Below are 16,064 nucleotides of genomic sequence, written 5' to 3' on the forward strand. Positions count from 1 at the left end.
TTCAATGGGAGCCTGGATCGTATACGCTGCATTATTTTGCAGCCGTGATTTTGCGGCCTTAAATATTTTAAAGTGGATTCGGTCACATACAGGAAGTAACTAACGTAAGAGAAAAGGTTTGAAAAATTGTTACATCAGTTTGGCCAAGGTTCTGGAGTTGGCAGACCTTTACCAATTGAAACTCTGGTTAGAAAATAGAAATATGAATAATATTATCAATATTTCAGTATATATGCAAGCCTAATTTATTACATTATTATTATTATTCCTACACATGATACATTTATGAAGCACTTGGAGCTGGAGAGTAAAAAAATAGAAGAGTGGAAGCCGGACGTTTGGCTTACGGATTCCACAGTCCTATTTCTGGCAATATAACCATCAGTACAAACACCATTCCAAAGCCACCATTTTCAAATCTAAGTTTGATCATGTTGGCATTTATACTGTAAAGGTTGACGTTGAACAGGTGACATTTACAGATATAGCTCATTTCCATTTGTGCATCAGTAATAAAAATTTGTGGCTTATAGTTGGTTCTTCTTGTGATTTATACTGGGAAATAATCATAATTATATTTGTCTTGAGGCATGCTATAAAAGATATACATATAAAAACTGCCAGAGGGGATGTTGAAAGTAGCATCTGCCATGTCCAGAGGAAATAATAATAAAATAATAAAATCCATGGTGAGTCTACAAGGGGTTTCTTACATGTCTCTGGGCTTTTTCCGGTTCTCATCCTGCTCTTTCAGATGTCTCCTCCTCTGTCTTGCAGACAAACTTGTGGAAGGAGATGATGTTCCAGATTCAGATTCCTCTGAACTTTGACTTCCTGGGCCAAGTACGTCAAAGAGATGTTGCTCCACGGCTGTCCTGATGGTTCTTTCCAAGAGTCTGTAAAGAAGAGCAGAGACGATGCTGTAGAAGAAGCAAACCTACAGTAGAGCTGAGGCTTTCTGAAACACAAAAGCATATTGCCTCATGGTTGAATCAAAGTCCTTTCATGGAGAGAACAGACTGCTACCTAAGGTGCTCTGCAGAAATTCCAGTTATGTGGATGTCAAGAGCCTGCCAAATGCAAAGATTAGAAGGACAGCCAAAATAGTAAACCTCACCCCAAAAAGCTAATATTATTAATATAGAGGGGCTGGTATTCTCTAAACAGATAGTGAAGAGGAAGTGTGCTTGATAAGAAGCTAGAACAAAAATATACATTGTTGCAAGAACATATTGTGATGTGATAATAACTGTACAGAGGACACAGTTTACGGAGACGACTACAGTTCCTGCCGTTATGCTTCATTTTTCATCACACAGACAAACAAGGAGCTTAGTGACTTACTCTCTACCAGCAGGGACGGTGTTGACCTGGGCCACGTGACCACTGCGGAAAGAAAACAAGAAGAATAACGTCACATTAAGTGACACAGTTCTGTCAAGCTTAACACTTAGAACAGAAGTGAAGAGGAAGGTGCCTTCTTTGCTTCCCCTATACCAAGAGGTTTGCATCATCGCCAAAAGTGGATTAAATGTGATCCTCTGTCAAGATCTAATCCCCCACACACGCACTATGCAAACTGCTTTTATATTGAAGTCATCCCCATGTTAGCATAATGAGTGACTCTAGGGCAGTGAATGAGCTTGCAGTCTCAGAAGAATGTATCAATACTTTGGTCACAGAAAAGAGCCCTGCAGGATGGATCTTTTTTACATGGCTACTGATGAACAAGAGGATCTGGTAAACACAATTGTACAAAATACAAACTATACAATTAGATGAGATAGGCGTACATCAAATATACACTTGTATGTACACACTTGCTGCCTGTGTCTAAACTCAACAGAAAACATAATTTTTTTTTTTTTTTATAAATTACACGCTAATGCTCTTTGAGTAAAAGACCTTGCTACATAAGGTAATAACTAAAGACAAAGACAACAACACACTAAGTTTAGTTGCGTTCCTAAACAAGTGGTATCTCGAGGGAAAGTTGTGTCTAATCTCCTGGGATATTCTAAGAGTTCTGTTCCCTCAAGCAAATCCCATGTAACTTTAACACGATTATGAAAGCTGATCTTAAAAAGACAATATACTAAACAGACATTAGTTCCATTTATAAACCTGTATCTAGAAGTATACTAGTGTGACTTACCAAACTCTGAACCTCTCGCATAATACACCCAATAAAAAAAAAGCAACTATACGATACAGCTTTGCTACTTTAACAATACGTCAAGTTAATAATTTACTATACATGTAATAAGGTAATGAGGATAATACAGTAAGCCATAAGGAAGTTAATAGTTGCTGCTTGCAATATGACACGTTTCAAGCACTGCATACAATATATGAACACATCAAACTGGAAAAGTCTACACCAGGTGTATACAACCTTTTTCAGTGTAACATACAATAAGGATGTTGTTGTAAGAATGCTGATCTCTTACACATTCATAAAACACAATCCATATCAGAAACCAATTAGTTCATTAAACTTATATTTCACTGTGATACTTCTCTTGTGATAGGATTGGCTGTATGAAAAAAGGAGTCAGAGTGGGCTCAGACATTTACACAGCCCGATCTCTATGTTGACTAAATTCATCCAAACCTTTCCAGTTGTTTAAATGAATGAAGAGTACCCACTTTAGTCTCTTCTGCTGCAATATTATACTTCAAGGTATAAAAACAATTGCCCAGACAAAAAGTAACACCTTAGGATCTCCTCTGCTGTAGCATCCTAATGGAGGGAGCCCTGTGCCAGGTAGACATGTCTGAAGTACCGATATTGGCACAGATGCCATAGGTTGTTGACCCCTACACACTCCTTCATTTGTTTATTGAAACTTAATCACAGTGAGATGAAACGTAATGCAGCTTTCTAATATAATGTCACTATGTCACTTCAGCTCCAGGTTTATAAATATCACTTGCTGCCAATAGATGAGAACACTCACATTCATACCAAGGCGCCCATTAAACATATATTTATTTATTTTATTTTTTTGTAGATTGTGAGCCTGATATAGGGATCACGATGTACATATTATTATTATTATTATTATTATTATTATGTAGATTGTGAGTCCCACATAGAGCTCACAATGAACATTTTTTCCCTATCAGTATGTCTTTGGAATATGGGATGGAAATCCACTCAAACACGGGGAGAACATACAAACTCCTTGCAGATGGTTTTTTGCCCTTGGCAGGATTTGAACATCAGGACCCAGCGCTGCAAGGCTGCAGTGCTAACCACTGAGCCACCGTGTGGCCCCTATTAAACATATATTTGTGACAGAGGAGTTTGTAACTTTCCCATCTGTCCCCTCTAGGAGTAACCATTATCAGCACATATAGTAGTATGTATAAGATGTATTGGTCTGCAGTTCACATCTGCAGTGGAGGCTCCATGGTAGTAGGTTCATAATACCAGGCACCATAATAAAAATTCTATGTTTAATAAAGAAATGGAAAAAACAAAAAGGCAAAGCAACATACATCATGTGATTAGTTCACTCCCAGCTGGTTCTAGAATAATAAACTGGATACACTGACTATACAGATATACACACACTGTACAGTAACAAGCATGTGATCTTGGCCAGATACATATACTGTAATAGTTTACAACTTATTTTTGCTCCCGTGTGTCGGCAGTGTTGTGTATGAAAGAAAACAAAGAGTGACTGTAATATGGTTAATCTTATTAATGGTTTTATTTTGTCACAATAAATAAGAAGATTTACCTTACACTTCAGGAAATGTTCTAAGGCTGTAGTGTTGGCACAAAATACTAGAAGTGGCTGATAAGTGACAACATTCATACTACATAAAGGACATAGTGTTTTATCTAGCATCCAATGGAAATGCAACAAAACAATATTTGTGCCCAGCGCAAATTTTATGGCTTATGAGACTTATATTGTCTTGGCAGTGCTGAGCTAAATAGCAAACCCATTCCATTGCTCTTTAGGAAGTTTTAACTGATTTGTATGTGTAAAGGTTACTACAGACATTAGATTAATAGAAAGGCCCTATTACATGGGCAGGTTGGCTAAGCACGTCAACTTGTATTTATTTGCATTGGTCTTTTACAAAGGTTGATGCAGACTACACGGGGAGAATGACTGCTAAAGCTAAATTTGTGAGAAATTTCACATGCCTGAGCCTTGGTTCTCGGGGGAAATAATCTAACGCCAGAGGTGTATGGAAGCGGGTCATTCCACCGTCTCCTTTGAGAACACACTCAGTCAAACCAGGCATCTGTGTGTATGGGGACGTCAGAAAGAATAGCGTCCAAGGGTACAAGCATTTGGCCGACAGCTACTGAAGAAGTATGGCCATGTATAGATACCACTGGCCATAACAACTAACATCTCTGGCTACCACATAATATTGATAGTTCATTGATCACTGAAGTGTTCCCCGCCACCTTTGAAATAATCTTTGTAAACATGGCGTGCTAGTGTCAAGTGTTGACCCAACTATTGTAGGCGTATGGCCAGCTTTTCTGCACTAGTACACATATGCAGACCCCAAAACATTAAACCGTCACCAAGTGAATCCAATGGAATAAGCCTACAGAAATATAAAGTCTGTTACCAGCTTGAAAGATTTGACCATCTTTGGGAAATAAAAAAAAAATCTATAGGGTAAAGACTCATCTTTGACTGATGGCATTCATTGTTTGTCAGCAAAATAAGTGAGGTCAATTTATCAAGCCAACAGTTGTAATGTCAATTTTATATAACGCAATGAGATTCTACACCATCAAAAAAAAAAAAAAAAAAAAAAAAAAAAACCACAACATCAGCAAAAATATTAAATCACTTGTACCTACACCAAAATGAATGGAATTTTAATTTCACCAGGTTCCCCTCCATCACAAAGTGAACAAACTGCAGTGGGTTAAGGCCTAACAACAGAAGTGAGCTGCTTTACTTACTTGGCCATAAATGTACCATCACTGCTTTATCAATATTGTAATGTACTATTACTAATAGATCTAGGTGAAATGTTATGTAATGATAGCTCTTCATGGATTTCAGGAGGTTACTGTTAAAATAACCTTCAACAAGTTAAACATTTTCCAAATTGTTATTCATTTCAGGCCCGAGTGGTGATTACACCTAATGAGGAGCATTAGTAACTGTATGGTCCCTATTGTAGATTAATAATTCACTATACACTACATGTGGCTAAACAGAAAAACTACAGGACTCATCAGCTCCACTATATTCTGTCACTTACCTGTCCTTTCCTAACTCCATCTAATACAAGACATTCCACACTGGTGACTTAGAAAGGGGTTCGCTGGTGTACAAAAACTATTTCCAAGTACCCATTCATTTCAAGACTGTCTGGGACTATGATATTGGTTGTGTGGACTCTTCACTACTTACCAAGCACAGTGCTACACACCATACAGGAGTGGCGGTTGCTATTGTAGCCGGCCACATTCATTAGAATGGGACAGAGCTGCAGCAAGTCTTTGTAACCAATGGATGTGATGTCCCTGGTCTGAGAATAGGAAGTTGAGCTCAATGCCACAGTGTACTGCTGTCCACAATTCCCTCTCTTCACCAATCATCAAAGTAAAATCATATCCAGCATCATCGATGTCCAACACATCATAACTGCGAGCGATATTGCCCACAACCTCCAAACCAGGGGTCCTCAAACTTTTTAAACAGTGGGCCGGAGGCAGAGCAGGTCACACAGACATCGGGAGCGGTGCCCTCCAATAGGTAAAATGAAGTGTGCTCCATGGCCTGGGCCGAGCTCCCCAGGAGCTTCATTATAAATGCACGCCTGCCGGCGTTGTCGGCGGGGCCAGACAGAAGTGCTTGGTGGGCCGCAGTTTGAGAACCCCTGCTCCAAACAAAAATCAGCAAAACATGTTAACTTTATTAAACTATAGTATTTCCCATGTAATAACAGTTATTCTTCCTGAATATTTAAAAATAGACATGTGGGTATATATTACCCTTGTGAAAGAGGTACAACTCTACATAGTCAGCCTTGACTGGACTGTGGCAGAGCATAAATGAACACCCTCCAACTGTTAATATCCACCTATCAAATTACTCATAGAACTCATATAAACAAAGGACAAGCACACTAAAATGCTTCAGAATTATTGTCATTTTCTGGAATACAAGTATTTACCAAATCAGAAATGTAAGGTTTGACATATCCGCGTTAAATTTCTTTCTGGGAAACTTAAAATATGTTGTCTGACTCCTTTTATTGACTCCATATGAGCAGTAGGAGTCCACCACATGGGATCCCTGCTGATCAGCTATTTGAAGAGACTACGGAGTATATACAAGCACTGTGACCTCTTCAGTGTTTATGTTGCAACCAGTCTGTACAGGGTTATTTCCATCTTGTCCCATAGAAGTGAATTCGAAAAGGCTGTAATTACATTGCGAGGCCACTGTAAAATAGAGGGTATACAATGTAAGCAGTAAAGAGGTCCCAGCACTTGTACAAACAAGACCTTCAAACTGCTGACCAGCAGGAGTCTGGGGTGCTAGACTCTCAATCATCAATCCTTAGGACAGATCATCAGAATTCATCAACAAAACGGAGTTGGACAATCCTTTTAATATCTGCATCTGAGTTATTCCACAGGTTATGTCTTGACCACAGGGATCCCATCACTTTTCATCAGAAGCCCCTTTAACAAAAGATTTGTCTAAAGCAGTCTGCATGGAAACTGTGTGAAGGAATGAATGACTGCTTCCTGTGCTTATTGAATATTATCATGACATATATTTAATCCTTGGAGTTATTAAATATTCCTTTAGGGTAGATGTTCAAATGGCAAAAAATGAAGAGGAATTCCTTTTCATTTTCCACTGCCGGTATTTTCACCCGCGGCGTCTCTCTGTTGATTAGACCCAGATGAATGGGCCTAATCTCTAGTCACAGAATCCGTGGTAAGACGAGCAGGATACTTATTTCTTCCATATCTTGCTGCAATCTCTGCCTCCCAGGTGCAATCTGCCCCAGATTAAGGGGTGAAATCCACCCCCAAATCTACGGCAAATTACGCCTTGTGAACATGCCCTTAAACCCCAAATTAATAATGTATAACAACTAAGCTTGCGAAATGGTGCCAAATAAGAACAGACATCGCAGACAAAGAGTCAGTGTATTCAGATCACCTCTTTCCTTTACAAAAGCATTGGGGAAACTGGAACAAGCATTTTATATGTGAACGTCTTACTTGTGTGCTTTAAACAGAAAATACTAATATTTCTACCATATATCTGCAAGAACGATAAATGCGAGACAGATCTTCACAGGCAATCATTAACCAGTGGCCAGTGTGAAGTAGCCAACTATGATAAGGCTGGGAACACACTGTGCTTTAAAGCACCATACATTAACAGGAAAGTGTAAATTGTCTTTCAGCAGTTTTTCTATCTTCCACATATTGACAAAAAGTAAATATAAACCTTGGTTTAGCACAAGAAAGAAAAAAGTGTGATGTGAACAGCTCAAGCACTGCCTATTACATAAATAAAGGAAAAGCAATAAGAGACTCAGTTCAGTCTGCCCAGTGGAGGGCAGTCACTGACAGCTGCTGGGTATAACCTGGGTAGGCGTCTACACTAGCTATCTACATGGCATATCATACACTAACATACTACTGGTTACAGGTACAGCAAAATAGGCTAAATATAACTAATATAACATTTTGGTAATTAGCTAAAACATAAATAGATCATCATAAGAATCAATGGCCAAGACCAAAAATTGAAAACTAAATGTACTCCTAGGCAAAGGATACTCCTATCGAATGGAGAATCACAGTCCTATATTGTTATTGGAACTGGCTGTGAATCGGTGGTGATGGGGGTAGCCTCTGAATAAGAGGACTCTGGTTTTTAGTTTTTATTCTTGGCATTGGTAAGATTCTTATGATGTTCTATTTATATTTTAACAAATTACCAATACAGGTTATATTTTAGCCTATTTTTGCTCCACCTATAACTAGGAGGCTTTAGTGATTACTGGAGTCAACATTGGCTCATGTGAACTAAATGATTCTATATATTTATTTTTTGTGTGTGTTAAAGGGGTTGTCCAGGCAAAACTTTTAAAGTTTAAATAAGCTAGGGACATTGAAGAAAAATGTAATAAAAAAAAATGCATATTCACCTGTCCCCGTTGCTCCAGTGTCCTTTTATTCCTCCCGATTCGTCTGCTCTCCCGGGTCTCTCCCGTCGTTGTGCTGAAGACACTAATTGGCCTTAGTGGTAATATGACCACTGAGGCCAATCAGCAGCCTCAAGAAGAAGACCCGTGATGTCACAAGTAGTGACATTCAGGCCCTTTGCTGACCGGCCTCAACAGTTACGTGACCACTGAGGCCAATCAGCAGCTTCAGCACAACCCCAGAAGAGACACGCTGCAGCAGATGAACTGGGATCAACGGGAGGACACTAAAGCAATGGGGACAGGTGAATAAGCTTCTTTTTTTTTTTTTTTTTTTTTTTTCTTTCTTTCTTTTTTTGGTGCACCAAGCTTAACAGATGTTGTCCATTTTTACCTGCACAACCCCCTTAAGCTACAACTGAACACAAAATCTAACAGCTGGTAGCTCAGAGCCCGAACCAGTGTATGTGGTCTTCAGACAATGGCAGATGTTTGAAGACAGAAAGCTCAGGGAGTTTGATTTCAGCATGCCAGATCCTTCTATGTTCAATAGATTCCTCCTCTCCTAGTTGAAAACTCATGCATACTTTGCCAAGACTAGGGCGTATGCGCATAGGGGAAGCTGGTACACAGCTATCGTATATGACCATGATATGAAATATCTAAACAGCCTGCAAAACCATATTCAAATAATGAATTTTACATAATAGAAACTTATTTTAAGGACACTATTATACAAAAATCAGTCTGTCCTACACATCTCCAATGCTAAAGATCAGTACCTAGGACAAAGCCCGTTTAAATTAAAGGTAACCAGACCTGCAATTGCTTAGTCTGCTTAGTGTATGTGTCCTACATGACACAGGAATAGACTTCTACTTTATTGGTCTCAATAGGGAAATTGCAGCTCTACACAGCTCAGATTAGTTAGTAGTTTATACAATCAGGTAGTCATCAGCAATACTGTACAAGTATGCAATCAGGTAGCCGTCAAGAAAAGTTGGCAGAGATTTATCATGGGCTGTGTGGTCTGTTAGTCATAAGTCAAAGATCGCATAGTTGATCATGTCATTTGATGGCATTTGACGTATTTAGTTTGTTTGCTATGGACACCAATGTGTGATTGTGGGCTTTTTTTAGTCTATCCTTTCTACGGTGCAGTTGTAAGTATTTACTGCTGAAGGAGCCTGTCTATCTAGGAGTGTGTATAGCCGATACGTCCGGTTTCAAGTCATGGCGTGGAATTTTTTTTATTAGTGTTCTTCTTCCTAGACATGATTCCCAGCTGTCTACCTGATGGCCAGTTATACAGCGTGCGTGTTTGATTATCTTTTCAATCCTGTTTGTGTCTCATGATCTGAAGCTGATCATGACTGTACCATAACATGTGCTCATGAAAATCACCTTGTCACTGTCAATATACTTTTATATCTCTCTATTCCAGTCATTGATAGAAGCAATCCGCTATTGGATGAATGCGTCTTTTATTTGCCTGTTCCAAATGTGGAAACTTAAGCAAAATATGAAGGAACCTGAGCTATAAATCTTTTATTACCTTTAATATCCCTGTAAGTCCTAATGAAAGCGCTGAATATGTTCTAAAAACACAAGCACAGACGCTCCAGTCCATGTTTTAGCTACAACAGGTAAAGATATATGTGCTACACCAAGTTACATGCTAGAAATCACTGTGACTCCAGTCACACAGAAAGACCCACTAGTGCTGATCATTTTATGACTATACGGACTGGCACTGGCACACAAAGTCACCTAGGCAGACACACCTACTGACACTTTAGGAATCAGATAAGCTTTCCTAAAAGTCATTCCCTTAGAATATCATCTACTAAAGAGAATACAGCCGACAACTATGTGCATGGTGTTCCTGCGTACCTATGACAACTACATCGGAGAATGTATTCCATAAAGGACGCGTGGTAATATATTTATGTGGCATTTTATGACATCAGACTGCTCACTGGGCACATATCTTATGTCTTATGCTTAAGCAGCTGCATTGCTGAAGGGTCACGCCTACATAAAGTTAATCAGCCATCCACATAGCAAATTCCTGTAAGCCTGTTATTCCACTATCCATTACAAGCTCACATATTCGGATAAGAAGAGCTCTTCTACATTTTGAGCACATATATTATAGGTTGAAGGGACGTATGGCATGTGACAACACTCAGCTCTGTTAAACCAAAGATAAGGCTGACGAATGAAACGGTATATGTGACCCACTCTTCACTTTACATCCTACTTTGTTAGTTTAATATAGGTTACCATTCTCTTTACCGCAGTGCACTAGTCATGACAATAATACCTTAATAGTAGCTTTCTGGCAGTCACTATCACTGTATTCTAGGTGGCTGCAGCCTTAAGTGCCTCAATGGAGCACACCATCGCAGTGTGGTCTTCAGTCTCAATCCAACCAAGGTAACATATATAGAATTTATACAAATTTCCCAATAAATTGTGTTTCCTCTAAGGATTCCTTCTACACCAAATACAGTTATGTTAACTTGGCTTCCAATTAAACTAACCTTGGTATGTGCATGTGAGATAGGAAAATTAGAGTGTTACCCAATGGTGTAACTGGACAGATTCTGTGGTGCTACAGAAGCAAAAGCAACGGAAAAATTTAAATATATGCACATCAAAAGTTAAGACTATAAATCTACACTGGTCCCATCAAAATGACGGATCCCACAATGAAATCCACATCCGCATAAGACAGTTAGGGACTTGGTCATTTTCAGTTTTCTATTCCTATCACAGAAATAACATATGTAACCTCTGCCCAATAGTGACTATAGAAAAGACATCAATTCTACCTCATAAAGAAAGGAGACATGGGACGTTCATCTTCCTGAGAGCTGTAGAAAAAACAAAAACAAAACACATTAGCAATCTTCACTTGTATCCATCCAGGACAGAGACTTATCCAAACTTCAGTTGTGTATAAAAGGGTTGTCCAGTTTCACACAAACATTGAGACAGAACGTATTGCTTGTATAATGAAATGTTCTTTCATTTTTACACTATAGTCTTTGCACCAATTTCTCATGGTTTTCTGGATACACACGCGCACCTGAGTGTCCATCACATGACCATGGACTGTATATCACTTGATCATGGACTAATTTTTATTCATTGCGTGTAAGCAGAAGGAAAGACAGCAAGCAAAGATCTAGAAAACTGAAGAATTGATAAGTATACTGGGTAACTGATGGCACTGGACAACCCATTTAACGTGTCACAACCAAGGAGCTTCTTTCCACACATTACAAATAATAGCTGGCAAACAAACTTTTGAAAACAAAGACAATAACAACAAACTATAACAATAAACAGCCTGACATAACAGTAACATATATATCAAGCTGAGGATGCCAAGTTCTCGTATAGTAGTTTGGTTTCACAGAGGGGAAAGGTAATGTACAGAAAGCGTACGTCATACTAAAAGCTGTTATGACAGTATGTATTTACAGAAATGTCATGCTTAAAGAGAAATTAACAGATCTAATCGGCTTACAATCCTATAAAATCACAAACCATGATACAGATTAAGTTTAACGGTAGGATCAGTGTTCTACATCTAATTTTGTTGCTGAATATCAATAAATATGCGGACGCATAGTAACAGCTGTTTGTTTTTTGTTATTTTACTGAGCCTTTTGTAGACATATTATCCTCACATTATTGGGCATGATAACTTATGTAAGAGAAATAGCTCACGTAACATCCAATGAATGATTCACTGCCATTCCAGAGAAATTATAACTGCATGTATGTAAAGTATAGTAGTTACAACAATCTAGCATTAGAAGACCGACTGATTCATACTTTACAGAAGTAATTCTAAAGAAACTGCATTGCATAACACCAAAAAGTAACTAAACACAATACACATGTATCCAGGAGGTGCTACCACTAGACGGGTACAGTAAGTGTTGTCCTTCTACTGTCATCTAAGAACACTGCAGCTGTTCCCTATAGCAGGCACTAAATAACCAAGGTCACTTTCAGAGCTCAAAACAGAAGACAACTGCTTCGTTAATTCTGCCCCCCTTGCCATGAAAGAAAGCTTCCAAGCAACAAACAATAAGATCTGAGGGCCCTTCTCGTAACTCAGTACTTTACAGCTCTGTATAGTTGAGGCTGCCCAATGTGTTGCTGAGCAGAAATTTATTTTAGCTCACATTCTGAAGTCTAAAAGAAGACAGTGCATCTGCCAGGGTCACAGAGCCCTGGAATGTAATGGAGAAGGGAACAGTATACAAGTGTTTACTGTACACATACTTTAAGCTGTCTGCTCCCAACCTGTTGTAACCGCCACTACGGCAGATCAAAATGCTTACACCACAAAAACAAACATACTATCAAAGTCTATGGAAGCTGATGAAGAACCTAAGATGATGCTAACTGATTTCATGTTGTGTACCCGTAACCTCTGGTTTAAATAAAGTTCATTTATTTTACGCCAAGGTAAATATAACAGCAGAGTTTTGTGATCCCACAAACTGCAATATATGCCTATAAATAGACAGTAGAAACTAACAGAAGGAGCATGTAGACAGCATTTGATACATATTTGCAGGTGCTTGTTCTTTCTACCTTTAGGCTAAGGCCCACATTGTGGAAAAGTAGCTTCTTCTTTTTTTGGCCGAAGATTTTGCCGTTTTTTTTTTTTTTTTTTTTAACTAAAGCAAAGAGTTGCTACAATAAGAATTGGAAATAAATGGGAAGTATTTCTACCTCCCTCTCCCTTGTGCTCAATCCACCCCTGACTTTTCCTTGCAATCTGCAGGAAAATATGCAAAAAAAAAAAAAAAAGAAAGAAAAAAAAATGAAAAAAAGCTGATTTTCCCCAATAAGAGGACATAGTCTAAAGGTGTTTTTCAAAGCTAAGTGTTCCTCCTGTTCTCTCATCCACTTCCTGGTTTCAGTGACAAGTTGGTGGCCGGACTTAGCCAGTGTGGTGAACAATAATTTAATATCAACAATAATAAAGGCAGCACAGCAGAGTATACAACCTTCTATAGGTCGAAAGGAGCAAATCCAAGACAAAGGCTAATCCTCTCCAATGGTTAGAAAAACCAAACAGGATTGCTCAAGTTTCAAAAAGCAAGTGAATCTCTTTTATCCCAGTACTGGAACAAGACAGACTGCTCTATCCCTTGTCAAGACTCAACAGCTAAAGGCACTTTGCAGAGATACTGATAGCTAATGGAGTCCTATGTTATCAGCAAGAGAACAAGAGGAGACCAGGAACAGGAAATGATGTCATCAGCGCAACCACTGACACTGATATGGATGTTGGATATTCTGAATAGCTACCCACTTATGCCCCTTTACTACACTGATCCAAAGCAGTGGATTAGTTGAATATGTATACCCTGGTAGCTCTCTATACGGTAGAACATGATATTTATGTAACTTCTCTTACCCCTACTCTGGACTCTCCTAGTTTACTGGTTTAAATTTGTCTAGTGATATATGCACCTGAGTTTTCATCCGTGGGCTACCTACATTCTGTTTTACACCACAAGTTGTTAGATATTACATTGCACATGAATGCTAATATAATAAACTATGGTTTATACTATAGATCTGTATTATGTGTCATATGATAAAGGACCCCTAACGGTTATAAAATAGTATTTGACAACTGTTTTATCATCCACATCACATAAATACATTACAGATGAAAACGAATTCTGGAACAGGGTCAATGCACTTGGCATTGTTTAAGCTTTCTGCTAGAGGGAAGGAACACATTGAACAGCCTGTACAGTCACCACCCATACTGTTTATCCACAACCAGTTTTTTCCCAGGCACACACTGGTTACTAGGTCAGTGAAAGACATACAGTTTGCCACATTTTCTTACACTTACAAGATATTGAAGATATTCCAAGGTTGAAACAGATAAAAACTTTAATGTTCCGGATGGCTGAAGGTTCAACCGCAACCTACAGTGTTTGTATTGTGTACACCACATTACACTAAGTTATTTAGATATAAAAAACATTTTCATTTTCAAGGCAGTTACAACACAGAAAAAGCTAGATTCAGAAGTTACTGCCAAAGTCGCCTTCCTTAACTCCTGACTTATATTTAGTAGCATTAGTAAGAAGTGGGTCAGAAAGATGATACAAATATAACTGCAGGATAAAACTATTCCACACAATATAGCACAGCACAACGCAATAGTGGATTTTTGTGTAAGAAAGGGGCAACACAACCACTAAAAATTATTTAGAAGACAGCCTGGAATGGCATAAAAAGTCAAAATCATAACTTACCCATCTCCTGCCACTCCAGGTTCCTCTCCCCAGATCTGACATAAGTCTGTACTTTGTTCTTCTTCTGGACACAGATATGTGACCACTCTAGCCAATATATCTGTGGAACTTGGCTGTGTCTGAACCAGAGTGGCAGAGGATTGGTAAAGTCCGCCTTGCCTTACTTGCAGGTCAGTATTACAAAAATAAAATAAATAAATAGTTTGGAATAGCAGTCTCAGGCTTTCATTTAAGATTAATAGACGGTGAGCACATTTGCTTATGGCCAGAATATATGAAGTAGGTGTCTTTAGTTTTTATACACTTTCAACTTAAAACTCGGACTATTCTTGAACTGGACAGAATCTTAATGCATTCAATATCTTTTGCTTCATTAAAAATTCTCTATCACAAAATGACAAAAAGCTATCCAAAAACTATATCATTATCATCGCCATATAGTCCTGAGTGCCTCAATTATAAAATAGAGAAGAGGCGATTTTTTTTTTTAAATGCAGTGGTTGAACATGTTATATCCCAATAATGTTAAAAAAAACATGAGAAGTGTCAAAGGTCTGTTTCTACAAAGAATTACCACTAAGTACTTAATACTACACAGAGGATAATGCATAATACTGGGCTTACTGCATATGATGAGAGTAATTTAGACTGAGCTGTTTTAGATTCAAAGTCAATGACACAAGATTATCTTCTTGGACTATCTATTTTATAAGACCACCTAGTGGAGAAATGATGTCTGTGGGGATGAAGAACGACCACCTCCATTACACATTTAGTATGGTATTAAACTCAAGAATGAGTTTGGGCTAGTTCTGAACTATGCAATGCTGGCTGAAAAAAGATGAAGTAAAAAATTAGAGGGCATCAATTGCAAACACTAGGAAAGGTTCACACCTAAATCTACTGCACTGGCCAGTAAAACCAATAACAGATGTGTGAGTGACGTTCTGGATCTTTTCCTTAGGCTGCTTAAGGTGGTAACGCAAGGCAAAGACTTCCGGCGGAAGTACAGGAACAGGTGAAAATTGCTGAAAATTGTATATCCTGGGCAGCCCCTTTAAACTAGTGAACATTTACTGGAGATACTAGGTAATTCTAAACATCAGCAATACAAGTGTCATAGCATGGTTTTCATATCACAGGGGTTTTCCCATGAACATAACCATATTTAACTATATAGACAAAAATTAAGCATTTCTGCAAATATAAATAAAGATTTTGCAGAGATTTAAAGATTTTCTAGAACCACGTTAGTGGGGACAGTCTTTTGTTTTGATCACTTGTCAATGGATACAATCATGTAGGAACATTCTATTTCCTTACTGTAACCAAGTTATTCCCTTATGCATGTAGTGCCCCTGCCTGATAACCAACAACAGTTAATCGTATTGAGGACAATTGGTCACGTTCCCTCAATGAATAGAAATATCTGAAAGCTTTTGCATTCAGGAGATTTACACTAAGGGCTAGTTCACAAGTAAATTACGTGTGGCTTATTGAAAAATCTTACAGAAAAATCTGAAAAATCAGGGAAAAAAAAAAAGGCTAGCAGTCTACATAGACCACCATTGTATGGAG

The 16,064-nt window shown here is 38.4% G+C and overlaps 1 protein-coding gene across 7 annotated transcripts in view; it reads right to left on the reverse strand.

The window, feature by feature from the left end:
- FAM13A (family with sequence similarity 13 member A) overlaps positions 1-16,064 on the reverse strand; it is a 187,206-nt gene that overhangs the window by 45,372 nt on the left and 125,770 nt on the right. For all 7 annotated transcript variants that reach the window (XM_075285036.1, XM_075285028.1, XM_075285012.1 and 4 more), the window contains 3 exons: positions 11,013-11,054; positions 1,345-1,386; positions 714-896 (listed from right to left, as the gene is read on the reverse strand). In XM_075285036.1, coding sequence (XP_075141137.1) covers positions 714-896; positions 1,345-1,386; positions 11,013-11,054 — 267 coding nt within the window. The remainder of the gene's footprint in view (positions 1-713; positions 897-1,344; positions 1,387-11,012; positions 11,055-16,064) is intronic.

The sequence above is a fragment of the Leptodactylus fuscus genome, chromosome 1 (genome assembly GCF_031893055.1).
Source record: "Leptodactylus fuscus isolate aLepFus1 chromosome 1, aLepFus1.hap2, whole genome shotgun sequence".
Taxonomy (NCBI): Eukaryota; Metazoa; Chordata; class Amphibia; order Anura; family Leptodactylidae; genus Leptodactylus; species Leptodactylus fuscus.